The 15,212-nt window shown below is 40.2% G+C and overlaps 1 protein-coding gene across 4 annotated transcripts in view; it reads left to right on the top strand.

Moving 5' to 3' along the window:
• LHFPL2 (LHFPL tetraspan subfamily member 2) overlaps positions 1-15,212 on the top strand; it is a 120,116-nt gene that overhangs the window by 89,080 nt on the left and 15,824 nt on the right. For all 4 annotated transcript variants that reach the window (XM_059836570.1, XM_059836569.1, XM_059836566.1 and 1 more), the window contains one exon: positions 13,007-13,784. In XM_059836570.1, coding sequence (XP_059692553.1) covers positions 13,355-13,784 — 430 coding nt within the window. In that variant the 5' untranslated portion in view covers positions 13,007-13,354. The remainder of the gene's footprint in view (positions 1-13,006; positions 13,785-15,212) is intronic.

The raw sequence follows: 15,212 nt of genomic DNA, 5'->3' as shown, positions 1-15,212 counted from the left end.
CTCTTCCTTGCATTTGTTTGTGGTTTAAGTACTTTCTGCTTATTGTTTCTTTTTATAGCTTCCTGTGAAAAAAAACAAAAACAACCCTTAAACAAAACTATGACTTTGAAAACAAGGGAGAGGATTGTTTTACTGTGTATGACTGTGACCAGCATGCTAATTTTATGTTTCTGACATACATGTCTAATCTAACCTAACCTGTCATGTTTGTTTGTTTGTTTACAAACAAAGCAACTAGACCATTTGTATATGATCTTGATGTAATAGATCATAAAAAGCCAAAATGTAGTTCACAGAAGTTTTTTGACATCTGGGGAAAGGAGCTATGTGCATTCTTGTTCTTTCAGCACATTTCGTTGCAGTTTCAACTGTTTTTAAGCCTTCCTGAATACAAGACAGTGTCTGTGGAATATAGAGAGTTGGGGTGTGCACATGCTGCAAGCAGTATTTCGTTTCAGTGCAATGCTACTCTACAGTTTCTGCAGTTTTTTATTTCAGCCTGCATTTGGGAGACAAGCTACTGGGCGTATCCTAGGTAAAAGGACTAGGACTCTGCTAAATGCTTTAGAATTTGTCTGATAATTTGTTATAACACTTTTCAGTGAATAGTGGTGTTCTTCTTTTGATATTCTAGTATTTTGAAAAAGCATTGGAGAGTTTACTAGAGTTGCAAGGACTCAGAAGCCTTAAATCACACTGCCAAGGTCATGATCATGATGAGCAAATACAAATATTGCTTATAGGGCAGGAATTACCCTAAGTTTGGTTTTGAAACTGTAAAAAATAAGTGTTTAGCGGTGCCATACTAAAAAAGAAAAATAAAAAAAGATAACTTTGCCATCTAATATCTTCTGCTTTCTATGTTCCCTTTTCCTAAACAGGATAGCAGATTTTGATTATAGTAAAAAATGAACAAAGTAGTTCATTGTTCTCTTGGAAAAAACATGCGCAGTAAACAAATGTGAATGTTCTTGAAGCCAAAGACAGACATCTTGAACACAGAAGAACACTGGCATCTCCTGCACCAATCTCTGTATGCCTCTTCCAATCCATAGGAAATGGAATTTTCGGTGAATTTTTGTGAAAGATAAGCAATTTTTCTTGTGATGAATCCAGAAGTACTCAGGCAGCAAAACAGGGATCACCTTCAGTGTAGATGACTCCAGGAATGAAGCCAGTGGTGACGGCTTCACCGTCAAAGCCTGGTGCATGCTGAGTTTTTCCAAACACTAAAGCGAGCATTTGATGTGGAGCTCAACCCTACAAGGGCAGAACCTTCTAGGGCACAGATCACAAATTGCAGCTGTGAGAACACAGCCTGCTGCAAGGAGGCTGCTGCAGCACTTCTGGCAGCTCTGACCTCACTGTGCGCATGTACCAACTGGACCATCTGCTTGAAGAGCCTCTCGCTTCTGTCTTACAACAAAGCCTTCTTTCTAGGAGAGCTACTACTAGAGGAATCTAGATTTTGCAACAGCAGTTATGTCATCTCAAGCAGCTTGGTCTTTTCACAGCTCAATTCAGATGAGATCATTATCCAAACAGTGAGTCAGTCCAGTGAAATCTTTTGTTCTGTCTGTACTGCAAATAGACCAGGCTGCCCCAAAAATCTTTGAGAGCTTCTTCTCTGTTACTTCTGCCATCATGAAAGGTCAGGGGAAAAGTGATTACAGAAGCAAGGACTCAAATGCTCCATTTGGGTTTTGGTTTTTACCTTGGTAAGTTCTAGTTTACCCTGAAGTAAATGCCGTGTACCAACCAGTGTATTCTTGGAATTTATCCTATGCAGAACACCAGATGGATCTGTCAGCTCTTACTCTACATAATGAATTAAATTGTAAAAGATAAGCAATATTCCAAAAGAAACAATCCCTTATTTTTTCTAAAAGTGGCATTCACTGAACAGAGACTGAGTTTTATTTCCAGTTTCCTGTAGAATTGTATTCTCTGACATAAAGATAAAAAGGGGAGCCCTTTATGCCATTTTGGCACAAGAGATGCCAAACTGATGACCTGCAAGTGTTGTAGACACCATTCATCCAACATTGTTGGGAGACTGTTAGGGTACTGGGTGTGCATTGAAGCTGTTTTGCTTCCTGTTTTATTTATTCAGTGTATTGTGGAATTTGTTACAGTTTATGCTTTTTCTTAAAGCCTTGAGATAATAATTTTTGAAAATTAACTTTTCTAGAAATATATATTCTGGTTTAATAAAGTAAGAATTTTGGTGTCCTTGATATTATATCTGTCAAAATAGATAAATCTCCTGATTCAACTTTTATTCAGGAAGAATGTAAAATTATTTTTTAAGGGTAGAATGTTTCCAAGCTTTTTGTAATGTGTGTGTGTGTATATATATATATATATATATATATATATATATATATATATATACACACACATATACACAAGACAAAATTTCAGCTCTGTCAGATAGCAAGATTTTACACATTGTTAGAGATCTGGAGCTTAGTAATAAGTAGCAGTCATTGGAAAACATTTCAGTACATTAGGCAGTGCTTCACTAGGAAAAAAACTCAATCCCCCTGTCCCCAAGCCTGTTTTATTGATTAAAATGTTAGTCTTTCTTCCTGCATGTTTTTGTCCTCTCTATATTTAAGTAGTCCATTTTGATTTATTTTCTTTATTTTCTTTCCCTTGATGCTTTGGGCATCTCTGTTGCTCAAAAGTGAGAGATCGTTGGACTAAGCATCTTTAAAAAAAACAAACAAACCAAAACCTATAGAAAATATGTGTTTTTTCAGTATATTCTGTTTTAGGCTGAAATGGTTTTGCTTATTTGATTGCATCATCTGAACTTTTATTTCTGCAATCTTAACATAACCAAAGAGAAAAAGACTGGCGAAAGAGCATGTCTAATTTGCCTGAGATAAAGGCAAATATTCAACATAAACTGGGACATTTGTCCTAGATTGGGGAGTCATGGTAAAAAATTCTCAGTAAAATTCTGATCAGTTTAAGTACATGTATAGTCTGAATGGCCATATTTTTTCAGCTTTATACATGATATTAAAGATTTAATAATATCTAGTTGTTTTTTAGGAGAGCATTTATTAGGAAACAAAAGATAAAATTTTTAATTTGCAACCATGTATTTTAAAGAACCAATTAATGCTAGTAATAATCAGTATCACCTACAGAATGCAATGTGTGCCCTGTTTAGAATTGGTTTTAAACAGCAACTTCCATGATGGACAGTTAAAAAAACTGTTTCTTGTACTGTGCTTCTAATTTTGCCATGAAATTCTGTGCTTGCATAAAACTTGAAATGCAGTGAGGAGATCTAATGGATAATCTTACATTTAAAGATAATTTTCAGAATTCAGTTAAGTGTTTGAAACTCACAGAGCAGACAGATTTTCATAAAGCTTATGGAAGCTTTAAAAAGTGTAAGCAGGGACTTTTTTCTTTGTAATAATTATCTGTTTGTTCCTTGGGAGAACTTCAGATATGCGTTTTGATTCATTTGCATTTCCAATGGGAAAGACATAATCAAGGACTTTCTACCTTCTGGCAACAGTACAATCAGATGTTACCCTCCCACCAGTCTGTAGGCTGCATTTCCTTTCAAAAGTTCACTGAGAACTGAAAGAAACTAACCAATCCAATCAATCCGTAAAAAGGTGACCTGTCATGAATTAAGTCCACGCCCTACAATCTAGTGGGACCCATGAGTACCTGTAGCTTCATCCTCTTCAATGAGGTACATGTTTGGGAAATCATCTGCTACAGATACTAGGAGTAAGTTTATGTTCCTCTCTGAAGCACAAGTGGAGAAAGCTAGTCATAGAGCTAAGTTTGCTTCTTTACAGGTGAATTTCTTTGAAGCTGTTTTGACATGTTGCTGTGATAATTGCCAAATTCATCAGTGGTTACTGTTGGAAAAAAAACCCTGCAGTTTACTACCTAAACCATTTCTCAGTGAGCAGAAAATCAAAGTCACTATTGGGGATGTGACCATGTCCACAGTCCTCCTTTGTGGAGAAGGAAAGGTACGTCTGCATGTGGTGTGTCAGGGATAGATTCAAAGTGACACAGCTGAGGTCTGTGTTAATAACAAGAAGAGTGTTTGGCACAGTGCAAGACACTGCAGGGTATATTAAATCTCCAGAGTTTTCGGGTTTCTAGTGGCAGCATTGAGGTTCAGTCCACAGTATTGCTACAGATTTCATTACATGAATGAGGGAAAATCTCCTCTGGAGGACTGGGATGGTTTATGGTTATTGCTTTTTTTTGCCCATGTATTTATATGGCAGTAAGGTGAACCATTACCTGATCTATACACATATCCCCACACAGGTCTCGTTTTAGTTTGCACATTAAGTGTTTCTGTGACACAAGCCACATGATGTCAGAGACAGAGGCATGACAGCATTTTAGGAGAAAGTGAAGCAGAGAAAGATGTGGGGTTTTTCCCCCTCTAGCCCTTTTCAGTTTCTACAAACATTCCTTAGTTATTAATTTTTGTGGTTGTGTACATTTTAAGGACAGAAAAGGACTGTTAGCATTATCTAGTCTAGCAAGTCAAGCTGCATTAAAACAAGCCAGAATTTTGCACATGGCTCAACTGTAGAATTATCTTTAGTCTTGGCTTTAAAATTAAATCCAGTTGCTAAAATAAATAATCTGTTTATTTTTGCTTGTTGCTCTAAAGTGGGATTTCCAGAATTTCAGCTATTAGTCTAGGTTTTTCCAGGCTCTTTGCAGTGAGCTTCCATTTTAGAGATCCCAACTAAACACTGCATTTCTGTAATTATTGATGAATGAAATATGCAATATTGAAAAGATATAATTTCAGTTCTTCTTTTTGGCCACAGTCAAGAGGTTAACCATTAATAATAACTATAGCTCACATTTAGCTGATGTGCACAGAGATATGCGAGTGTCTGAGTACTTTGCCTTTTCCTGGATAAAAGGTTTTTCTTGCATTCTTTTCAAGTTTACTATTATATGTGGTGCCCAGATACTTCAGACATCCTTGCCAGTATAGAAGCAGCAGCTCTGAGCAGTAGCTCTGGCAGCTCTGATCCATCACAGCCCTTTTCACTCACCTGAGACACTGCTGGTTCTCCTCGGCTCAAGTACAATGAAAAGTCACAGTCAAGGTGTTCCTGTAATGTACAAACATTTTATGCATTACTGTGCCGGGGGGCTTGTCTGTATTGATTGTTTTTGAGCGACATTTCACTTTCAGTTTAAATTAAGAGGAACAGGAATGATTACAATATATTTTGTGACAAGATAGGTTCTCCATCTCATCAGTCACTGCTGTAGTTTACTTGAGCTGTGTATCTTGGATCCAAAGTGCAAAGATCCTGTTGTGCCAAAAGTGTGTCCTTTCCTTACTGAGGGAGTGTTACACGTCATGAACCTGGGGAGCAGTCGATACCTGTCAGGTGTCTTTCTAGCTGGCGGCAGTCTGGAAGGACTGATGTAGAAGATTGTTTGCAGTGAGTAACAGTGCAAACAGCTCTGGGTCCTTCCTGCTCGGAAAGATTAGTTCTTGGGTCTACAGCCTTAGGTCTCGTCTCAGCAGAAGAATGACCCACCCCTGGATGTTCAGACAGGCTGGAGAGCCATAACCTTTGTGATTGCTCTGCTAACAGAGCCACAAATGCAAAAGGACATACTGCAGTGGTTTCCTTTCGGGAATTAACTGAAGTGGTGTTTCCCTCTTTCAAGGAACCAAGGCTGTTTGCAGGGCTGTCCACTTTGTCTAAGGGCAAATGAGGAGCGCAATATGGTATTCCATGTTGGCCTCACTTCAATAGGCACATCCCATAGGTGCCTTTCTCTTAAGCTTGTTTGTCTAACACAGCTTCTCTTCCCTCCAGTTTGAAAGACTGTTCCTTCCTAAACAATTCTCAGGTCTTTGATCTGTTGTGTTTGTGAGGCTTTTCCTGAGCTGGTTTTGTCTTTTTAGTGAGCAATTCCCTAGAGTTTGCTGAGAAGTGTCACAACTGAGTCATTCTTTCCTTTCCTGCCTGTTTTTCTCACTAGTCTCATATTAAACAATAACCAATGTATTAGTATAATAAATATCTTAGTACAATATTAATAAATTATTAAGACTAGTTCCAAATCTGTCACAATGAACTCATGGAGGTGAACTGTTTTTTACAATAAGTACAGATTACGTGTGGTTTTGGTCTGATGCTCTAGCTTATGCACACATCGTTAACTATTTAAATAGCCATAGTCTGGGTTCCTATAAAGTGAAAATCCTTAGCATGAAAATAGCAAGTATTTCTTATATATATTAGTATAAATATTGTAAATATTAGTAGTTACTTCCTTCTGACTTCCCATTTTTCTCCTAACCTCCCTTTTTTTCTGATCAGACTCCTTTAGGAGCTCAAGTTAGGAGTTTTATGAAGTAATCACAACACAATGAATATTTGAGTCTGCTTGCATATATGTAGGTAACCAAGAAAAGGGGCTTCAGATGAGATTTCTGAAGACTGAGACTTCAGTGAGCTACCGAGGAATCAAACTAGGACAGAAAAGTAATGATTCTGCTCCCAGCTGGTAAATTCCTGAGCAGTTAGACTATCACTAATTGTAGCCAAGATTGCTCCCTTAGTGATGATTTTTGATGTGATGTGTAATTTTCTCCTGAGAAGCAACAACAGAAATACCACACATTAGCTTTTCTTAACGTTGTAGGCTTTAATAAATTTTGGAATTACAAAAGATTCCAAGTAAATTTTCAAAACACGACGTAATGGCTGCAGATTTAAGGAATTTTGTAAGTCAATAAATACAGAGCAATGGAACAAATCTCCAGCTTGAGAATTTGCGCTTCAGAGGCAATGCTGGAAATCTGAGTTAGCTTGATATCCTCTTAGTGGGGGGGCAATAAGCAAAGTTTTGTCTGGATGAGGGAAGAGGGAAATGAATTCTGTGTTTAAACCACCCCTGTAGTTGGTCTGAAGATTTGGAAACTTTCATTTTTGTAGTGATTTTTCAGTGATGTATTGGCCCCATTAAAGTCAGTGGGAGTTTTGCCATGATTTTTAATGGGGTCAGAAAAAGAATAGTACATTTCAACTGCTTTTTTTTTTTTTTTTTAAGTTGGAAAGAAGTTTTGTATTTGTTTCTTTTACAGTGTTGTATTCTAGAAACAAATCCACCTGTAATTAGACGTCATATTCCATAGCATTTGCAAGATGAAATGGAATAAATATCATGTCCAGGTTCAGGAGACCAACAGTCACTGGCAAAATTATGTTCTTTTGTTTTATACATTTATTTTTCCCTTGGTGTACACAGTATTTGGGCACATAAGGGATTGTTTAATGAAAATTTTACATCTACATTCCTTTGGTAGGGAGAGGCTGAAGTAAACAGGATAATTTAAAGGAAAAACAAGGAAATAGTGTTTTGATTAGGATACTTCAGTGAGTTTTGACTATTTTGAAAAATCTTTTCATTTCCATTTCATATCTCACATTGTGCCAGCAGGAATAAGACGTGATGCATCATAAGTCTACATTCTTTCCATTACCAATAAAATTCATCTGTTTAGTCTGATGTGTTTTCAACCACCTGTCACAATAATGCACTCATTAATATGCCTGTGCAGGTTTATAATGGTTCAATATTCGTTAGATATGCAAATATTCACTCTCTTTAATTCACAAATGAAGAGCAATCAAAACTTTGCTCTTTGTTCTTCAAGTAAAAAGCTCTGTTCTGGAATGTTGTTTAGGTTGGCAATAATTTGATGAAAATTCGTAGGTGTATGGAGGATCCTTTGTTTGTTCTCAGCTGTTCGTCTGAAGCTGTGCAGCCACTTCAGCTCTAAAGCACCTTCTCCATTTTGTTATCTGACACTGAATCTTTTTGATCACTTTGAAATGTGTTGCATTTAGAAAATGAAACAAAGGCACAATGAAGTGTCCTTCCCTTTTCTTGGTCCAGGTGCTTCCTGTGGTGAGTATGCAGTGCTTATCAGAAACCAGTGCCACCAGAGCTCCTTGTGGTCTGCAAAGAGAGCCTACACCAAACCATTTGGGACAACTGGTCTTTCCTGAAGTACTAATCCTTGTCACTGTTCTCTTTTGACAGGGGAGTGTGATTAATGTACTTCTTTTCACATTTGCAAGTCACCTCTAAGAGTGTGGGGTAGAAATGCAGAGGTGCACCTTTCTGTCTCCTCACAAATGCTGCTTGTTGTCTGCTCTGCTGCTTTGAAGACTTCTGGGAAGTTGGCAGAAGCCTGCCATCTCCTTCTGAACAGCAGTTTTTGTAAGAATGCTGAGGAGGACTAAGTGGGAGTAGAAGTTTATTTACCAACATTTATCACTTATCCAGAAAAAGAACAATCTCTAGTGCTCATATCACATTGTCTGAAGTGCAGTCCCTCTTACCTCGGTGGTTTGATGGCTGCCTCGCTACACTGGGTAGGGTGAGCTCACAATTGAACACTTTGCTTGTCCAATAATACCTAGGGATAGAAGCTTTTTCAAGTGGGAGCTCATGTCAACCTGGGTGGGGGTCAGCTTGAGGTAATTAGTCTTAGGGTGTGAGCCTCTCTCTGTTTGTTTTAAATAGTAAACATCAACACAAATAGGAGCCACTTCCACTCTCATAGTTCAAAGCATATTCAGAGAGTTTATTGCTGCTAATGAAAAACTTTTCAGAGAAAGCAGGACCCAGGCTTCCAAGATTTGCTCATTTTTCATTATGAGATGCTCTAGCTTGTGTATGGTAAACAAGATTCAAACATTCCTCTATGTGGTTGTTCTTTGGACCCCAACAGACTTTAGGAGAAAATGTCTAACTGTGCTTGGATTTATTTTATAAACTGGGATGGCTTCAGCAGTCTGTGTGGCCTTCCATTCAGCTGTTTGCTTCAGCCAAGCCAAAAGCTACTTAACTAAAAATTATTTATTCTCACTCTTGAGCTGACAGAACCAGACTGGAAAGGGCAAAAGCTGAATTGTAGTCCAAGCCTTGGACTTCAGCTAAATCATGAGGGGAGCATGAAGAACTGGCCACAACATTGTTCTGCAAGGTACTTGTGGTTCTCTTGTACACTACACCTTTTTAAAATAAACAGCCTCAGATTTGTATTTTGCAGCTGTTCCTTTCTGTCTGCATGGTATGTCAAAGCAAAACCCTGCAGCTCAACATCTTCAAAATCAAAACTTTAATTCAAATATTATCATTTGGATAAGCTTCTCACTTTCTGGTTTTGGCCGTGTAAGTAAAATGGAGGCAATTTTGTTTCTTTATCTCATTCAGAAAAAATATATGTTGTTTATATACTTTGAACATTGACATATTGTATAGTATAAGGCAACAGTTGAATAGTCCTAGCTAGAGATGTGAAAGTACGACTGGAGGCAGTGTATCTGGTGGTCAAAATAGAATCTGAAGAGAAAGGAAGTTTTAGCAATGTTTTAAGTTGGCTTGATTTGTTAGATTAAAATAACCAAAAGAATTTTGCATTTGAGAACTCTTATTCTCTTTGAATGCTTTGAGGATCTGATGTTCTCGTTGACATCTTTCACTGTGTTAGACTTCACGTAGTGCAGAGCGTGACTATGAGCATGGTTCTGGTAGCCAAGGTAAATGAGGCTGAAGATTTAGTTTGAGCCATCCAAGAGCTGTGCTGTCCAGACAAGGAATGTGGGTTAAGTGGTAGGCCAGAATGGCACTGCCAAGACCCTCGTGCTGCTGTAGTGTGTGGCTCATGTGGGCACTTGCTCTGCAGGGCTGTTTCCCAGCATGAATGGCCTCCTTCCACACCAGTGTGACTGAATGCAGTAGTAAAAATAGGGAGAGTCCCAAATGACTATGAGGTGAGGCTACTTCTTGTAATCTGCTTCTTCAGCAGGAATTACTTTGAATGAGTTAATACCAAAAGGGTTAAAGAACCATTGTGTATTTTGAATTTGGGTTGTCAAAGCAAATATTTTGACAGTCGGTCAGAAGTGGATGCTGAGTGGCGTGCTGTGAAGAACATACGGCTCTGTCATGGAAAAAACTTGTTGAGGGATGGGAAACTGAGAGGAAGAATAAACAGCTAGTTTTTAGCCTTGCCAGGGGCTGGTTTGAGTTTCTGCTGAGTGAAAATGGAGGGAAAAAAAAATCAGGAGGTGAGCAGAGTGAAGCTTTATGAAGCACAGTTATTTAGCACAGCCTGTAGCTGGAAAGGCTTCCATGTATAGCACAAACATATTGTTGGAGCCACATGAGAGATGGTTAGGTTCATTGGGAAAGCCATAGGGGGGAGGAGGTTGTTTTTGAGGAAAAGGTTAACTACCTAAATGTGACTGAGCTGGAACTTGTCTTCAGTTCTTCAGTACTTCATCTGCAATCTTTCCTTACTAAGTCTCAGAAAAAAATGCCTCTGCCCTCCTCTGAGCTCGCCATCCTACTTTAAATGTTTTTGTCTGTCTGACAAAAAAGGCCTTGCAGGTGAGTGGTACTCTTCTTTGAGCACGTCACTAGTGCATGGAAAAGCTTATGCAAAAGTTCTCCCAGGGATGAGGATACATTGGTACGTGCATTGACTCTTGGTGTTTCGCACTAGAATAAAGTACTCATTGCCTAGGAAAAGCCAAACCAAAGTATTTTCAATTGAATTGTAGTTCTCAATGACATCTACTACCTCACTTTTAGATGCTGTAAAATTTCCTTTAGTTGCACAACAGCGAAGTGAACTTCTGAGATTTGACGTGACTTCCATGACGGCTTTAGACAGGCAGTTTTGTTCATGCAGTGACTTTTCCGGAGATACTGTCATAAAATTTTGCTGCGATTTATTGCGCTTATATTTCAGTTGGGAAAGAACCCCATGATTCGGTCTTTTCTTCTAGTATAGCACCCCATGTTTGTTATCAGTGATATATTTTTATGGCTGCAAGTGTTCTTCTGGAATATCCACCTACCTAAGTAAATATGACCTTTGTTTTCATCTGTGTTCAATAAATGGTGTTTTATATCCAGCGGAACAGAGTCAACAGTAACAGCCATTATGGGTGTTCAGCTCTGACGTCCCTTCCACCTCACTGAAAATCCTGGAATTACAAAGATGAAGAGTTCATATGGGTGCAGTTCTTGCAGAGAAATACAGATTTTAGAAGTTCCTGGAGCATATTTTAAAAAAATAAAGGCATTTTCAATTAAATTCTCTTTAATCATGCAGATGGCATCGGAAGAATATTGGGTTGTAGTGGACATTTTCTACATTTCAGTCATTTTTTTAAGTGGAAATACTGAGCAAATTAACTTCCTTTGGCTGGCTGACACTTCAGCTCTCTGTTATTACAAAGGGTGTATTCGAATGTTGGGTTGCTTGAAAACTTAATGCTCTCCCCCCCAAAATGGAAAATTAGCAGAACTGCTCACTATGTCTAAAGGCTCTTTTTTAAGGCAGAGCCATAACACTGAACTACAGGAGGCAAATTCTGTTGTTGGCACATCAGCTTTAAGCCTTTTTACCAAAGGAATCTGCAGATCTAGACAATTCACTACAACTAGTAGGGGGGGAGTAGAAATTTCTGGATTGAATCTTACAGATTATTCACTATGTCTAATATAGGAGACAGTAGAAATTTCTAGATGAAATTCTGAATGTGTGAAGCCGCATGTGTTTGTTTCATTTTGCATTCCGTGGGACTAATATTCAACCACCTGACTCAGAATTCCTAAGAAATTAAATACCAGCCCCATGACAAACCTAAAAAAAATATTGGGGATGCGTGTTTTCCTGGCATCTGGTGACTGAAGCAGCGCAGCAGTAAGGTCCGATCTGGTTCTTTACTCTTGCCTCCAGTTCAATGTCAGTATTTGGGGTTTGGCGAAGAAAACTTCAAAGTGCTCCGTTCTCATGGTGGAGGGGGTAACATGAGGGCATTTCCTGCTCCCACCCTTGCTTTCAGGCAACACTGTTTCAGTTCAAGAGCAGAGGCGTGTGGGATGACCTGTTTGTTATTTTGAGGCCGATATTTGGGTAGGAGTTGGAAGTATAGTGATCTCTGCCTCTTGTACTAAGATAAGTGTAACTCTGGGAATGTCATCAGCCGCTGTTGAAAGGCAGTATAAAGGCTTGGGGAAAGCCCTGGGGAACATTTTGCTGCAGTCGCAGCATACACAGGGCTCCGGAGGAGGGGAATTGAGGGGAGTTGGGAAGCTCAAGGTTGACTGGCAGACCCTCTGACTGGGGCTTTGGGCCCCTTGGCAGTGACGGGGGTGCTTCTCCATAGATTCCTGTTAACAGCGGCATAAGTCGCCAGAGGCTGCCAGTGCTGGCAGCAGTTCAAGATGAGGTGTGTGACATACCTGCAGGCAGTGTTTTCCTGAAATGCTGGTTCAAACCTTGATCCCAGACCCAGGGAGGCACCACTCCTTGCAAAATCCAGGCTTCAAAGGGGTCACCACATCACAGGGTGAGCTGTCTGCAACTGTAATCTTGCTCTCCTCTTCTTGAGGCGGGGCTGGCTCAGCTGCAGTCAGCAGAAACCCAGAAGGCTGGAACAGCGTTTCTTCATTGCCCCTTGCACCTAGGTGCCCATGGCATGTGGAGCTGTGCTCAGCCTCTGTCCTGAAGTCAGGCTGTGCTGCCTCCCCAAAGTGAAGGCAGGAGCTGCACATCTGTGAAACTGCTTAAACGTGTCCAAACATTTTGCTGGGTGACTGCCAGCACCTTTAGTAATTTGGACCAGAAGAAGATGATGGGGGTGTGGTGGTAGGAGTGGGTGGGACCACTGTGTGTTACTGAGACCTTTGCTTGCAAAGTGTTTGACAAACACCCACCATGGGATAGGGCACAGCAGATATTGTAAGTAGTGGCAGCAGTGGGAGGGAGATTAATTACTCCCCTGCAACAAATCAGAGAGGTTTCCAGCAGGCTCTGTTTGACCAGCCCTTGTTAGAGCTTTGTATGGATGTGAATCCGTGCCAGATCTTAGTTTGTTGTGGGGGTGGAAATGACTTATTTCTCACTGCTGATGTGTTTTCTTTTTTCTTGTAGGTGTATGATGTCAAACAGTGGGCAGTCCTTGTAGCCTCCCCCACCAGCCTGCAGTGTCATGTGCCAGTATGAATGTTAAGAAAGAAACACATACTTCAGAGCTCAGCATCCCAGAAAGAAAAAAGGAGGAACTAAACAGAGAGAGCAAATGATTGCACTGCTTGCAAGACTTGAGGCTGTTCACTTCTCCTGAGAAGCTTCATCTTGGCCTTTGTGAGAGAGTTGAGAAAGTAGTCAGAGAAGCCGCAGTGATTTTCTTAGAGTCCTTTTCCTTTTTTAATTTAATTTTTTGTCCCTTGTGTCTGGATTTTAAGTGTGCTGCACTGATCACAAGCACTGGACATCAATATGTGTCATGTCATTGTAACGTGTCGGTCGATGCTATGGACTCTCCTGAGTATCGTGGTGGCTTTTGCAGAGCTCATTGCCTTCATGAGTGCGGACTGGCTGATTGGCAAAGCAAAGCCCTCAAGCTCCGAGGAGGTGGACAACAGAACGGGGGGACAGCAGGAGCCCTACCGTCCAACGCTGGGCATCTACGGGCGCTGCACCAGGATCTCCCACATGCAGTTCTCCAGACGAGACACGCTTTGTGGTCCTTACGCTGAAAACTTCAGTGAGATTGCCAGTGGGTTCTGGCAGGCAACCGCTATTTTCCTAGCCATGGGAATCATGATTCTCTGCACTGTGGCATTTGTGTCTGTCTTTACTATGTGCGTGCAGAGCATTATGAAGAAAAGCATTTTTAATGTGTGTGGGCTGCTACAAGGGATTGCAGGTACGTGCACTTTGAGAGCAACTAAACTTTTAATTTTGGGGTGATTCAGATGAAGAAGCATAGCAGTTCTGGCCTGCCTGCAGACAGACTGCATTAGGCAGACTCAGAGTGATTCTATATGCTGGTGTTTGTTCAACCATAACTGAAATTTATAGCCACACAGCATGTAATACATTGACATTGGCAGCAGAATTGCAGCCGAATGTGTGCCAGAATGAACTGACCAGTATTGCTTTTGTTTGCTGTTTGGTTTTTTTTCTCTGTTTGAGTTTCTTTCAGTTACAAAAACTTCTGTCCTTTTCTACCAGCAGAGAACAAAGTTAATACTCATATTAAGGGAGTCTATCTCCCTCTTGCTACTTTAGTAATTTTTCCATGGACGGAAGGCAGTTTCCTTAGTGTCTCAAAGGCTTCATGACTGTGGTGAGAGTAAAAACCACCCTGGGGCTAAGAACTGGTTATAGTCGCACACCCAGTTCCTCCAGCATTTCATGTGAAGCAACCTCCTTCAAAGCTGTGAGCTTGACAAGTGATATCTTGAGATAAACCTTTCCTTTAGCCAGCTTATTGTTTAGCTGCAGTTACACAGCCCAGTGAGCTTGTCTTTTTAGTGTTCAAGGATCAGCTGTGCTTTGCCTGAAAAGACGAATTTGTTCTAGGGATTTGGTGTTTCTGCTTAAACCCATAGATTTTACAGAGATTAAAGGACTGTTAGTAAACTAACCCTGGTTAGAACCTTAGTTAGAGAAGAATTCATTTTTCTGTAGTTGCCACTGAGCCATGGGGAAAACCTGTCTCATACACAGGTGTTCAAATTTTGTGCTCTCTGTGTGTGTGGTCACCTGGAGGAGGAGAGTGGTCTTCAGCCCTGCCTCTGGCAGCCCTCAGAGACCCGTGAGGAGGGAGGGAATGAGCAAGGCCCCCTCCTCTTCTTATCTCAGTGGTGCTCTTTAGCAGATGTTTTCAATTCACAAAATTATTTAATCACAACAAAAAAATTAGCTTTTAACTTGTTTTGCTTGAAATGTGAATCCAGCTTTCCCCCTTCTCACCTCCACTGAGGTGGCCAAACATGTCTGTGATGGCTATACCTAAACAGGAGATGTAATGATAGATATTCAGACTTTTATCTGAAGCTGAATGGTTTCATTTGCTTAGTTGAGACCTAACATAATCTTATTCTAAATACACATGGGGAGGTAGGTGAAGACTGACTTTACTGCCTGCTGCAATCCTCCAAAGCCAGCGTTACATGCCAGGGACTGGCTGATGCTGCCTCCTGAAGCACTACCACAGTGGCTCTCACCACTGGCCTCTTCATTCATCTTCAGTATAGAAGCAAAACACTTGTTTCATGTCACCCACAATGTAAGGTTTGTACTTCTGGAGCAGAATTATATCCCTAGATTGGCCAAAGATGCTTCTGTT

Source organism: Haemorhous mexicanus, chromosome Z, assembly GCF_027477595.1.
Source record: "Haemorhous mexicanus isolate bHaeMex1 chromosome Z, bHaeMex1.pri, whole genome shotgun sequence".
Classification (NCBI taxonomy): Eukaryota; Metazoa; Chordata; class Aves; order Passeriformes; family Fringillidae; genus Haemorhous; species Haemorhous mexicanus.
This window is presented reverse-complemented; position numbering and strand designations above follow the sequence as displayed.